General features: G+C 38.1%; 1 protein-coding gene across 8 annotated transcripts in view; it reads right to left on the reverse strand.

Annotated features, from left to right (window-relative positions):
- The window catches only part of ANO5 (anoctamin 5), a 55,663-nt gene that overhangs the window by 11,862 nt on the left and 29,513 nt on the right, over nt 1-14,288 (reverse strand). For all 8 annotated transcript variants that reach the window (XM_010412660.3, XM_019293763.2, XM_019293760.2 and 5 more), the window contains 10 exons: nt 11,835-11,903; nt 10,561-10,845; nt 10,087-10,200; nt 8,414-8,529; nt 7,323-7,457; nt 5,994-6,099; nt 5,844-5,904; nt 4,112-4,263; nt 1,293-1,367; nt 410-632 (listed from right to left, as the gene is read on the reverse strand). In XM_010412660.3, coding sequence (XP_010410962.1) covers nt 410-632; nt 1,293-1,367; nt 4,112-4,263; nt 5,844-5,904; nt 5,994-6,099; nt 7,323-7,457; nt 8,414-8,529; nt 10,087-10,200; nt 10,561-10,845; nt 11,835-11,903 — 1,336 coding nt within the window. The remainder of the gene's footprint in view (nt 1-409; nt 633-1,292; nt 1,368-4,111; nt 4,264-5,843; nt 5,905-5,993; nt 6,100-7,322; nt 7,458-8,413; nt 8,530-10,086; nt 10,201-10,560; nt 10,846-11,834; nt 11,904-14,288) is intronic.

Raw genomic sequence — 14,288 nt, forward strand, 5'->3', positions numbered from 1 at the left:
TTTAGTCTTTTTTTCTTGTAAAGATGGCTGTGATTTATTTTTTAAAATATATTTACAGGATTTCTAACTGAAATACTGCTAGTTCAAGACAGTCTGATCTTGCTTTGATGACTCTAATACAACACAAGGTGATTTTTAACTATGTTCAGGTCTGTGATTGCCTCTGTAGACTAGTTTTAGTATAAGTAAGCATTATATGAAGAGAAACAAGGTTATGAGAACTACTGAAATGCAAGGAAAAGGTTGTATGGCCATGGATACACCTGAGTCATTGCTGCAAGCCACTGCATGGTACAGAGCTGCCATGCGCCTGAGTTGAGAACAACAGCACAGAACACCTTGATGGTGTTCAATGGAACCTTCAATGATTCCTTCAAAGTTTTGCCTACAAGTAAGTACCTCTGCTTACCCATATCAGTAATCCAGATGGCTATTCTCTCATAGAAGAAATTCAGTATCATGATGATGATAAAATTGAGGCAGGAGGCTGTGACTGAAGTTGCTAGCTGAGGGGTCAGTAACCCGCTGATGGGCTGCAGCGTCTGAGTGTTCTCCATGAGGCTGGCGAAGGCAGCGTACACTGCAAGGCGATACACTATCACAGCTATCATGCTGGCTATGATCAGGGACACCTGAGGAAATGAGGGAGATTTGAAAGACACTTCAGCTTGGTATAGCTATATTCTATAGCTATATGCATGCAGCTTTAAAAACAAGATGTAAACCATCATGCTTTATATTTTTAAAATTTTATTCTTTGTGGATATGAGTTCAGCAGCACGGAAATGCAAATCACACAGGCAAAACACTTTGTTATATTACATACATTAAAACCAACAAAATTATTTTGTTGGCATAAGAAAAGCAGACAATATAATGCCAATATCTGAGAAAGTACAGAAGAGTATAGACAGGAGATGGAAAGGACACGCTAGATTAAACTGTCCACTCTGAAACTCACTCTGCATTCATTATTGTGAATTCTTTTCTTTGTTTGCCTTTACTACAATTTTTTCGGTGTGTCCCTTAACCTCAAATAAGTCACAGAGAAAGTTATCCCCATGTTAGAATGTCTAATCAAATTACTAATTAGTGACAAATTTCCAGTGTCTTTTTTAAAAAAAAAAATTATCAGAATTTAAGTGCACTTTAACTGACAGCATGAAATCTGCAGGACAATAATAAGAACATGTGTTAACATCACAATTAAAACCAATTTGTGTCAATGGGATGATTAGTAATAATCAACATCTCTGACATATGGTAAAACGATGATTAAAAAAGATGCTTACCCAGAACAACACTGTAGCTCCTGAGATGCAGAATCTCATAGCCTGGCTAGTTAAAGGCAAATAAGGCTCCATCTCCTGAAACAGTCAAGTACAGCACAGTTCATCTTATTCCCACATTTTACTCCAGCATCGAGCAGCACACAGAGCTCTCACCAGCTGTATGAAAAGTGCTCACATTCAAGGGAAACCATCCAGAACCCTGTCCCTCTAAAATGGCAGACAGGACACAATTTTGAGTGTGCTGGGGGCGAGGGTGGGGGGTAGGGGGGGGCAGAAAGATCAGGACAGAAGTGGCCATAAAACTGCTACAAGTAAAGACAGTACCTGGAAAGAATGGTTAAACTTTTGCAAAATCAATCAGTAGCGAAAGGAAAAAGACCAACTTCCTGAGATGAGCAGACCACAACTATTACTGGAATGCTAGCTTAGCTGTCAAACAGCTCTGAGTCCACAACTGGACTCAAGTTTTATAAATTCTTCCTGCTGAGATTCCTTAAAATTTGTCATTTGGATGTGCCAGTCAGAGTGTGCTTTTCTCCACTCCTTCAATTTTATTTGTTTTTTTAGTTGAAGAAATGGCTATTAATGTAGCTGCCAAGTTTGCTGCAGCACCAGGCAACTGGGTCTTAGCCATGCCAATATCCCCAGACAACACATGAACAATTTTCAATGCTCATGTAAAGTTTTTGCAACCAATTCTAGTTCCTAAAATATCAAGAGTGCATGTTTTATGACAGAAGCTTCTATTTACGAACTAATGCCAGTGGTAGAAGATGCAGTGAAAAATAACCTGAATTTGATAAATCTTTGGGACAAGGCACTGTAGAATGCTTACCCTCCTCTTGAACAAAGTCGCAGAGTACTACAGATGGGTGCAACCCCAAATGTAATGCAGGCAGTAAGGTGCAATGACAGAGCCTAAGTTTGAATTGAATGCTTCATTATTTATGTAAATTAGAATTCTACTGTGATCAGAAAACCCAGATTCTAGCTATGATCTAGTTAGAAAGTTTGGCACCATGAATAAATAAATTAATGATAGCCTCGAGATGGCAATTTCAGTTTCAGTGCACTTAGAATTTTGAGTCATGAATAATGACAAAATAATTTTCTAAGTGAAGCAAAACCAGCTGTGGGACACAAGAAAGTCATTGTCCTGTACCCACATAACCTTATTGGTTACTGCAGAATTAACTTATTTGAAAGCACTGTCCTTTCACATGTCCAGTATAGCACGTGCTCTAATAGGAGAAATTACACTACTATTACCTCTACAGGTTAGCCTATAATTGGGTACTGATAAGGATCACTGATAAACCCTACTGCAAAAAAGTTTCTGAAAAACCACTGAGACAGTAAATTGAAGTGTCACAAAACAAAGGCTTGTACAGTCGTTGAATTTTTATGGCAATTGTTGATGCATACTAAGAAAATACAGAGGAGTGCAGTTATCTCGCACTGAGATAGGAGAAGTGTATTACAGTCCTTTTCTATTTCCTAAATAAAGTTCAAAAAACCCTATCTCACCTAAGGGATCCGGATTAATTTAGAGTCTTCTCCCTCAGGACAGCTATACAAGCACACCCAAGCCTTTGGCTGCACTCTGGTACAGCTGACTCATCTCACCTGGCTACAGGTTTTGGTCCATGCTGTACACAACCACAGCCAACCAGTCAGCCCATTACCACCCTGTCCTAACATGATCACTCTCTCTTGCAGAGCACACAGGGGCCAACACTTGCCTGCTGGAAAGAGGGCCAGCACCTCCCTGCTCTTTCCCTCAGCTGCAGCACAACCACAGCAGTCTGGCAGGGCTTGGGCCCTGTACAGCCACAGAAGAGGGGGGTTTTGAGCCAGAGCATACACAGGGATGCAAACCAGCAAATAACACATAACTGGCAGGCATGTGTTTTCAATTAGTAGAGCTAACTAATGAAAATTGATTTACCTGAACCTGTTTTCCTGGACGTGCAGAAATTAATACTTCAGTAGAGCTACACTCTTACACATAGTGCACTGTTATTGAAGAGCTCTGTGCAATGTACTCAGAGCTAGTTACAACAGCAGAATTAATGCTGCGTGTGTGGAAGGGGGAAAACCCTCTCTCATGAGAAATAAGATTAGTATATGTATTTCCTATGATTAAGGAGACAAGCCCTGAAAGACAGGGCTACTGTTTATAGAACAAAGACTCTTCCCACATTCTGGCTAAGCTTCTATTTCTTTACTGAAGACTGTGCTATCTAAGTATACTTAGGATTAGTGACAATAAGCTATTTATATGCAATTCTATGAAAGGGAAAAGATGATTTAAAAATACATTAAACGGGTGTGGTAGATGTTGTGTTGGAATGCAACCAGCTGATCCCTAAATTTGTGAAATAACTCTTACCTAAAATAAACTTAAAATGAAAACAATTAACATCTAATATTTATATAGAGTGTTTAACAGAGTTAAATTGGGTCACTAATTATATCCCAATTAGATTTCAGAGAAAGGACTTCAGCAACCTTCATCTCTCTGGTGTTCCCCAAACAAAGTGGTTGTGTATCAGAAGCAAAACCACAGCTAGACCAACTTATTACTTTAGATCATGGTGACTGCTTCTTCATATGTTGTGTAGGGATAAGAAAGAGTGGTTTTAAAGGCATGAAGGTTTCAGAGACTGGTACCCTGAAATGTGAAAGATGCTGTAAATATGGTGTCAAAACCATAAACTTTGCCTTTGTTTTCCTGATTTAATGTGTCGATTTCCATGTTACGAAACTTTCAGCATACAACTGAATTTGCACACGTGTCAACTCAGCATGTTCATTACCTGAGTTACGGGATTCTTCTTCTTTTGGGTACATTTTGCCTCGTATTCAGGCCTCAGCTGGAGCTGTTGCTGTTCCTCTTCAAAATCAACCAAATCCCATTCATATTTCAGTCTAGCTTGCCGCCTCTTCCAAAACTCCAAGAAAAGTGTAACTACAATTTGAAAATGTTAAAATAGTGTCAAGGAAGATGTGAACAAGTTCATGAACCAAGTTAAACATCTGCACTGGCTTCTTTTTGGTGGTTTATTATTTATCCTTACAGTGTGACTCAACTATTTTTACTGACTACCTACTATAGCTCACAGGTAAGACCACAATATGGATCCAGTGATTTATTAGCTAATTGAATTCCAGAAGTGGATGACAAGGAAGATGCCAAGACAAGATATAGGTATTTCCATGGTTATGATGACCATGTTTAATTACAGCTTAACTACTCTGCATATGCAAAAAGTAGCATGAATTAGGAAAAGAACCTGATAATTCAACTAATTGCTGTGTATAAATCTATAGCACATAAATAACTATTACAACAAATAAGCAGAACAGCTTTCAAGTAGTATGCTCAAAGATTTCTGTTGCTTTTTGATGTTTATTTGATATCATGCTCATTTTAAAGACAGTGAATGTCTGATGATTTTCATATAATCAAGAGTTGGGCTGGCTTAAGAAATTTTTAGGATGCTAGAGGGAACTGATTTCATATATAAACAACTATAAAATTTATAATACTATATAACATTTTAAGAGCCCTTTATAAACTACTTTAAAATGTAAACATTTTGTAATCTGATTGTTCTTATTGGAACTGGAGACATTTTATGATGTAGACAAACACAGGAAAGCTTATCTTCTGCAGTTCTAAACTCTCTGGCTGGTACTTCCTGAATGACTAATCCATGTCATGCAAATGCTAGTTCTTAGAAACCAGGAAAAGTTTAGTAAAACAGCCATACAACAAAAATCTTATTTGGTAACAAATACACAGGTTTTCTATTAGCACACAAGAATCTTTGTGAGTTAATGAAATATCTATATGCAAGTTGAAGATTTAATTACGATATTTCATACAAACAGTATGAAACAAGAGAAATGTATTTAAAGAAATTAGAAACAATAACTATGCTATGCTGAATGCAACCTTCAAAGAGTTGAAGAAAAGAACATGTATTCTACACAATATGAACGTAAAAGTCTGAAGAAGTATCATTGGTGTGAAACTATGATTATAGAGGCCAGAAATCCACCAATTTCTACATCATCAGAACATACTACAATGCATGAAGTTCACTGGAGTAGAACCCAATGAATTTTCTCATCCCAAAAGTACAGCTAATAGAGTGGCAGTGATGGACCACCACCCAGTGACAGGACACAAAGCTCCCCACTCCCTCACAGGGACACTGATGATGTGCAGGACTTAGCAGAGAGGACTCTTATATAGGCTGCTCTGGTTACTAAGGAAAGAATCAAATGTTAGCAGTTGAAAGTACACAATACTTATGATATTCTTACAGTATCCTAGATGCATGCTAGATTTTCTTTGGGTTTTTTTAAGTCTTAATTCCTCTGTAACTGTAAATTATTTTCACTCTTTCATCACTTTTGCACCTGAGGCAAGATACTATGGTGAAGCTTTTATTCCCCTTCTTCCCACTTCATCCAGTGTCCCTCAGCAGCTTGGCCAAGATCTCCTTATTGCTTGACATAAAACTTACCAAATGTACTCACCCCATATGCCCATGAAAATGGCAAAAAAAAGAGTTGCCACGTTGTCAAACAAATGGGAATACTGCAACAGAATACCCAGGAACAGGTCAGTACCCAGACAGTTTTCAGGACGAACAAAAATGGCAAGTGGCTGCAGAACCAGATACAGACCTGCGAGGACTCACAGGTGGTGTTTAGTCTCCAGTATTCACACTCTCGGTCACAAAGCGGGCACATGATGATCTCTCCTCCAATTGCAGGGTCACAGATTTCTTTGCTAGGGAGGAAAACATTGTAAAGTATCTGTTTCCACAGCATCTTAAAAGCTGTTACATGAAATTTATTTAAAAAATAAATAGGAGCTTCATTTGTACAAAGCTCAACATTTGCAGCTTCACACCAAAGATGCTGCATCTTGTCACATTCACTGGTGTTAACCAGTGGCTGGTCAGGGCAAGCCACGAATGAAGCAGCTGCTACAAGGAGTAGAATTAACAATTCCCTCGATATGGGCTTTTTGGCTCTATCAGCAATGAATCAGGAGTCTCTCAGGAGCTGTACTACACATGCACTGCTTTCAGGCAAGATATAAACCATGTTATTTCCCATCAGGTTAGCAATGACATCAAAACACCTTTTCTAAAAGCAGAGATACCACTTCAGCTTTGATATCTGCAGTAAAATTTGCTACTTCAATTTAATGACAGTGGGTGAAGTTTACAATCCTATGATAGTCCTTTAGTATCCAGAGAAATCTCAATATGTATAGCAGTATTCCCAGATGAATTCTTAACCTAGCTAAAATATAAGTCTCAAAATTATATTGTTCAACAGAACAGATGAGAATTTTAACCTGTTACTCATCTTTTATGGTTAAACCTCAAAATTTTAGGGAAGCCTTATTATAGAAAACAGCAAGCAGTGAAGTCAACCCTCTTTTCCTCTCTCCACCCCCAATCCCTGAATACAATAAATCTTTGGACTTCTGATAAAACAAATACTATGCTTATTTAAAAATAACCACCCAAACTATGGCTTCTAAGATACTGGATCCCTCTTTGATGAGAGAACCATGCTGATCTGTTTTACTCATGCTTCTGGTTAGTACAAATGATGACCTACGCAAAAAGGTCAGACTGCTCTGCAAGATAGATTAAATAGACAAGCTTAAGCCAACAATAAACACTTAAACAATTTTGAGAGATCTAAGGGGTACTCCTAGGTCTTTACATATTGCAGGTTCTCCAACACAGAAAGCTATGCCCAACAAAATATTGCTTTTCACCTACAGGTTGAGTCTTACTAACTGATAGTTACAAGTTCTGCATGAGTGGTCCACCACCTTTTCAGTCAATAGACGGCTGAAGAACAAATTAGTCTCTCTGACAAGCTTTAAAAGCTTGTTACCTACTGAGTAACAACAACAAAATTTTTTTTGGCAAGAATAAAATTTTCACATTGCTTAGCTTTTGCCCAGGAGATTTTCAACATTATACTCACCTGCTCATATTTTCATCCATTGTAAACAAGCCATAAAGAAAACAGATTAAGCCAACAACTGCTGCAAGGAATAACATCTCTGTGTAAAATCCTAGCCAGGCAAAATAGATTCCAATCTTCTCACCATAGTACTTTCTGAATTAAAAAAAAAAAGAGCAATTAACAGGAACACCAAGCTAAATTTAAAACTGCAGTAGAGCAAACTGGCCAGAGTAAAAGTGAAATACATGGCAAAAATCTCTTTTAACAGAAGAGTAAATGCATTGAAGTACTGTGGAAAAGGAGGTCTGAAGCTGGCCATGAGAAGTTACTCAAGCTGCATGAACAAGGTGAATGATCACACACATGGCCTCTTTTGTCCCTTTTTTCCTCCTAGCAGAAAATCTGACTTTAAAATCACTCTTTCTCTTTTCTACAGGATAGCTTAAGTGAAGATTTACTTTCTGATTTTTCCAATGAGTTACACAAATGAAACAGCACAACAGTTCTGACCACATGGCTAAAACAAATAGGTAATCCACAGAAATACAACCACTTGTGTTACAAACAGGGAACTGTAACCTGTGAACAAAGCACCATTCTGTTGTATCATATCAGCTGAATCAAAGGGATCTTAAGTGAGTTTAAATTTGGGGTTAGAACTAAGAATCAAGCTTCCAAGCTGATTTTATCTGTATTTTTTCAAGTCTGTGTTGAAATTTCAACATTTCAAATAAATCTTTAACAATTTTTTTGCAGAGAGTGATTAAAAAAATCTGAGATATTCTATGTATGTGCTTCTTTACAGCTGAATTATCTGTACTATACCTGACCCCAGGAGGACTGGCTAGATGGAAAGAGACTTGATTTGAAATGAAGCCTTTTTCCAGTTCTCAGTAGAAAGCTGTGTCATGTCCTCCCAGGACATAGTTCCCAGTTAATATCCATTATATATAATATTTATAATATTTATAATTAGATAATATATAACATTTTAATATCATTGGATCTTAAGTGGTAAAAATTTCCTAGCAGGATGAAGTTACAAATCAATATACCCTGTATTACAGTGAAAACCAAGGAAACATAACCACCCCCAGGCTGTACTGTACCTGATAAGGTCCAAAGGCTGCTCTTTGTAGAAGCGCAAGAAACGGGCCCACTCCATGTAGAGCGTGTACCTCTCACTGTCACAGTTTGGGTCGCTTGCCTTTTTCCAGTACTGGCACTGTGAGCAAATCAGAGTAAGGGGAAAACACCTCATCGACAGGCTCAAATACTACATTGAAAGAGATGAACAGTAATGATGACACATCCCTCTTAAGACTGTGGTGTTTGTCATTATCAGTATCTTAACTGCCAAATATTAAGAAAATTTTGGAACTTCATCACTTCTCTAGAAATCAAACAGCGTAAAATAACCACAGTTTCTGACAGGTTCTGTAATTTTATTCCTTGCCATAGAACTCTGCTTCTAGAAATATTTGGCTATGTCAATTATGCAGTTTGTGATCTTGATTTTCCTTTTTTCTTAATGTCTCTCAACCACAAAGAAAAGCATGAAAATTGGTTTCTAAATAGAAAACAACCAATAGAAGTTTAAGCACCCTAAAGTTTGCCTTTTGAAAATATTCTGAAAGATTAAATAATTATTTTTAGACAAAGATTTTTGAGGTTTTTCTCTCAAGTTTTAGAAATTTTTGGTAAGATTTCTTAGCATTTAAAGTTGGCTGTAGTTGTATAGAAGAGATTTTTGCTTTTTACTGTCTGTGGTTTTGGTAGACCCTACAGTATAAAGTACTTGCCAGCCTAGACTAACATTCTAGATCCTAATCAGCCAAACTTTCCTCCTGAAAACCTAAGGAATGTCCATTCACTCATTTATTTCTATTTTCAAAGGAAAAAAAAATTCAAACATTTAAAAATATAAATCTATATACAGTATTTAAAAATGCCTTATGGTAGAATTCAGAGATATAAATAAGCATGTTAAGTTCACTACAGCATTGTGACATCTGAAATAACCATTAAAAACAAGGAGAGAATTTAAGACTTAAACAACAAATTAAACACAATAGTTAGGAGGAAAAGAAATTTAAAGGGAAAAAACCCACATAAAACATGTAACCCATTTCTCTCTTGTTTTCTCTATGGAATTTCAGGACTAAATCTACACGTGTCGTATTAAAAACAGACCTTACAGCAAAACTAAACACAGTATTTACTACCCTTACCACATTTACAGTATTCGCTCCCCAAAGCTCCCTGGGAAATGGACAAGTGACCATTCCACACTGAACTACAGGGTTCAGGCATCTCATCTGACTTCAGCCCAAAAATGGTACAATCACAAGAGTTTTTCTCTAACTGCAGGTAGTGTGCACTACTGTGCAACTACAGTATGTGTGTGTACACACCCTGTAGACACACACTGCTGAATGTATGCATCTCCTCTAGGTATTCATTCCGTGTTATAATCTAAGGTACTACTGCATGGTCTGTGTCATCAACATTACAGGAATATGATGGAATAAGTCTCTAAAGAAATGGTGTGACTGACACATATTCTAAAAACTCACCCACAGGAAGAAACATTTCAGCACATAAAAGCCAAATAGTAGGGCTGACAGATATGTCTTGTGTGTTATGAAACAGAATCAATTACTGGGACAAATTGAAAGGTTTGAGTATATTTTCACATCTCCTGGAATAGCAAATGTCACAGTACGTAAAAGAGTGCAAACACCGGGAAATGCTCAAGAAAGCAGAAAACTAAAATACTTACATCATGAAGAGGATATGCAGCTGTATAGGTGCCATTGTTTAGCAGTCTCTTAATCCCAAATTTTTTCTTCCCTTCTTCTGTTCCATATGGGCAACGTGTAAGAATATAATTAACCTGAGATTCAAGGATGAGAATTTTAGACCCTTCCTATTTTAAGGCCATTTAATAGAAACCTATCATGGATGTGCACTGTGTATAATCTGCAGGAACAACATGCAAAAGCAAGAAGTACTTCTTCAGAAGGCCTTATCCCTTATAAGAACACTGAGGGCACAACTGCCTTGTAGACATCCAGAAGATCTGTTCCAACAAATATTATTCTATATTTCTAAGCAAGATGCAAAGGTACCCAGGCATCTCTGTATTTACCTCAGTTACCACGGTTTCTATACTCACTCCTTCCTTGCATGAATATTCTGATGGGGCCATGTAAATCTACATGTAAAACCTAAGTAGCCAAATTCACATACGTACTATTCTGTTTCTCATGGACGGTGAGAAGAAAGTGCTCTCATCATTAATGAGGTACAGCTCCTGCTTGTCCTTGCTGAATGGCGCCGTGAAATAATCCGGTTCAGGGTGCATCACCTTCTCAGGCAGCCTGAGCGGGGAAAGCACACAGTCCAGGGGGTTCTCCACCATGGAGGGAATGTCATTTTCCTTGATGGGAACCTTAATGTTCAGCACTTCTGCATATGTGATCAGAACCTCCCACGGCGCATGGATCTTCACAAAGAAAATCTTGCCATCCTCAGATTCCTGCCCCAGAAAAGTTAAATCAGACATTAGACCAAACTGTGTTTTATTGCAAGATTTATGGGAATATTTTTTATACAAAATATATTGCCTTTTACATATTTTTGAAGGATTAAAAAAAAAAAAAAAGGAGGGGGGAATAGAAGGACTTCCTCTGTGTGTGTGTATATATACTTTTTTTTAACTGAAAAGCTTGAGTGGTTGGCTGTTCATAAAAATAATCTTTGCACTACTAAAAGCTCACAAAGGCTTTTCAAATTGTATTAATGCCATACACTGGAGTCCGAAAACTCTCATTACACTGGAAACACGTAGAATAATCTTGTCACAGGCCTCACAGAACATGTGTGTTCTTCTAGTGTTGCTCTGCATTCACAGCAGAAGTTTGCAATCAGCAGGGTTTTTAACATGGCTTGATGAATTCCCCACCTATGGATGTTAGAGAGTCTGAACTTCATCAAGAGTTATTTTACCCAACTCAGCCTCTGGCACGCTGACTGCATCAGTAAAAATCGCACATTCTCCAGTTATTACACCAAACAGTACCACTCATCAAACATCCTCAAGTTTTTACACCACGGTCCTTCCTCAAAATTACAACATCCAGTGGGCATAAATTGCCTTCCAAACTTGTTACTCATTGTTAGGTGGGATTAAAATCAGCTGTAAGCATACTTCCCGTTTATGTGGCTTTAAATCAAATCACAGCTATTTTGCCTTCTTCTTTTTATGAAAGCAAAGGCTTTCTTTTCATTATGGAAGCAAAACAAAAGCTTCCTCTTGAATCAAAATTATTCTGCTTCCACAATTCTTATCAATGTATCTGGAAAAAGGATTCAAATAAACATATTAATCTTGTTTCTCCAAAATTAGTCACCCTCCACTGAAATCCATGAGCATAATTTATAATTTTTCTCAAAGAAACAAAGTGGTTTATTAATTTCTGGGTCGATTCTTTTGGTCCTAATTTTTCTTTCTTTTTTTTTTTTTACCTTCTTGTCTTCTGTTTCTAGCTCCAAACCAGCCTTTTGAAGGTTGCTCTCAAATTCTTTTCTCCTTTCCTGAAGAGAAACAAAGACACTTTAGTAACTGATGAAGTTAGCAACTAATTGGCCACTCAGCGATGACTCCCTGGGTTTCACTTCTCTCAACTGCCCTGATGACAACCCCTTAATGCTATGTGACCTTCTAAAAGCAAACAGACAAAAACCAGCCCATGCATACCAGGCCACTTTCCAGTGAGGGCCAGCTTTGTGATGGGAACACATCAGGAATTGCACTAGCTAGCCACAGGACACCTACTGGGTAGGAAAAGGCTTGTTCTGTGCCATCTAGGTCATCAGAGAAGCAACCGATGTCTTGTGTCTTGAGCACTTCTGGCTTCAGGAAGCTGGTGTGTGGGGTGTGTGTCTGTTCAAGTTTAGCTATATTTCCAAGAGAATGATGAAAAGAAAAATTCTGGAAGCACGTGGAAGACTGACAGTCTCATCTATTTACCAGTTATACAATTATGCCTGATACAGATATTCAAGTACTGATTACAGACAATTCAAACAGTATTTCACAAACATCACTATAAAACTAGATAAGACCAACAAATCACCACGTGTGCTTAGCTTGCATAAAGTCAGCATGGACTTCATGCAGAGATAACACGCCTGCCCGTGGCAGTTTGTAGTGGCTGCATGACGTGTGTGAGCTCGATGTTCTTCTTGAATTCTGGATTTTGCGAAGTACTTCCTAGGTGGTTCTTCCTCTCCTTCTCTGTATAATTTTTGCTCTTATTGAGAGCAAAATGCATTAATTTCCTCTTAATTATATAAAATTTGCTGAAGAACTGCTGCAGTAACAATAAATTAAGCCAAATATTGAGCCCTACCCTCTTTAAAATGCACAAGCTAGACAACAAATTTATTTCTGGCTAAACCCTGCCACGCTGTCTAATGTTTCTTCTATTGAAAAGTCTTAACTGACGGTTTTCAAACATACTTAAAAAACCCAAAACACTGTAATTTTCAGCCAGTTTTATTTTCCTGAATGTCTGTGAGGAGCAGACTGCCATTTCTGCATTTCAGTTTGCATAAACTACTCAGACAAATGAATACAGACTGAAGAATAGCTTTCATAGTCCTCAAATGTACCCTAAGATGTATTGATGTATTTTCCTGTGTTAGTGGCCTCTCATTTTTATGTGTCACATCTGATTTTGCCAAATATTACTATATATTAGATTAGACACTAGACGATATAAACTCGCTAATATGATAACTCCTGAGTTCTAGCACATGCTGGGGACAAAAGCAATTCCGTGCATTATTTGCATCCTACAAACCTGCCTAAATGCAGGTTGTATAGGTGTATAAACATGCCAGAGAACTCCGGTTTGCTGACATGATAACCAGATAGAGAACAACACAGATAAAAGGTGATTTAAGAACGCATGTTAAAATGCTATAGAAAAGCTGACATTCAAGCCTAGTATCCAAAGCTACATGCTCCTCTGGATTACCTTTTCTCCTAACAAAGCATGCTGGTGTGTATTCCTTCTCCAGCAAACACTGGAAAGAGAGCCAAGCAAGTCAGCTCAGAGGGTTCTCTGGCACCAGACAGCTTCTCACCAGCTGTGCAGCTCAGGAACAGAGAGAGCCAAAGGGTCTTACTTATCTTTCCTTGCAACAGACTTAGTGTGATAAACTGCAGTGGTCTGAGAAAAATTACACCCTTTTTACCACCTTGCTCTTCTCCCATAAGCCCCCTCCAGAAACCTATGCAATGTACTGTACTTTCCAGTTAATGGGAAAAACATTTTTAAAAAAAAATCAATCTGCCACAGAAAAAAAAAAAAATTCCTTCCCCTTTTCTTCCCAAATACTGAATTTCCTTGTGCCTCCATCAAAGGCTTAAAATGGACAAAACGTATCCTTGGGCCAGAGCTGGTTGTTTTTAATGTGTACTTGTTAGAATTTTAAGCTTATTGCCCCAAATGTAATAAGCTATACCTGGTGCATGTATTTCTGACTCTGCTAGAGATGCCACTCTGCAGACAAAGAGGGATGAGGGAAGCTCTGTGAGACATCACATCCACCGTATTATGTGGATATCTCACATAATGTGGGATAAGCACAGACTCTTTATCTAACACATGCTGGGCTGTAATGAACCATCCCAGCAAGATCAACAAAGCAAGATCCCAAGTCCAGCAGTACTATCATGCCCAGTGCAAATGTAACACTGCATGATCAGGTACGTACGGAAGAGAGACAACTGCTATATACCTGACTGTGATAATGACAGGTTAAACCTGTTGTATAACAACAACAGGTAACAATGCAGGCCCAACTCCAGGTGGGTCCCTTCCAACTCAGCATATTCTATGATTCTGTGATTCTGTGAATTCCTGGCCCTGCACAGGACACCCCAAAAGTCACACCATGAGCCTGAAAGCA

Source organism: Corvus cornix, chromosome 5, assembly GCF_000738735.6.
Source record: "Corvus cornix cornix isolate S_Up_H32 chromosome 5, ASM73873v5, whole genome shotgun sequence".
Classification (NCBI taxonomy): domain Eukaryota; kingdom Metazoa; phylum Chordata; class Aves; order Passeriformes; family Corvidae; genus Corvus; species Corvus cornix.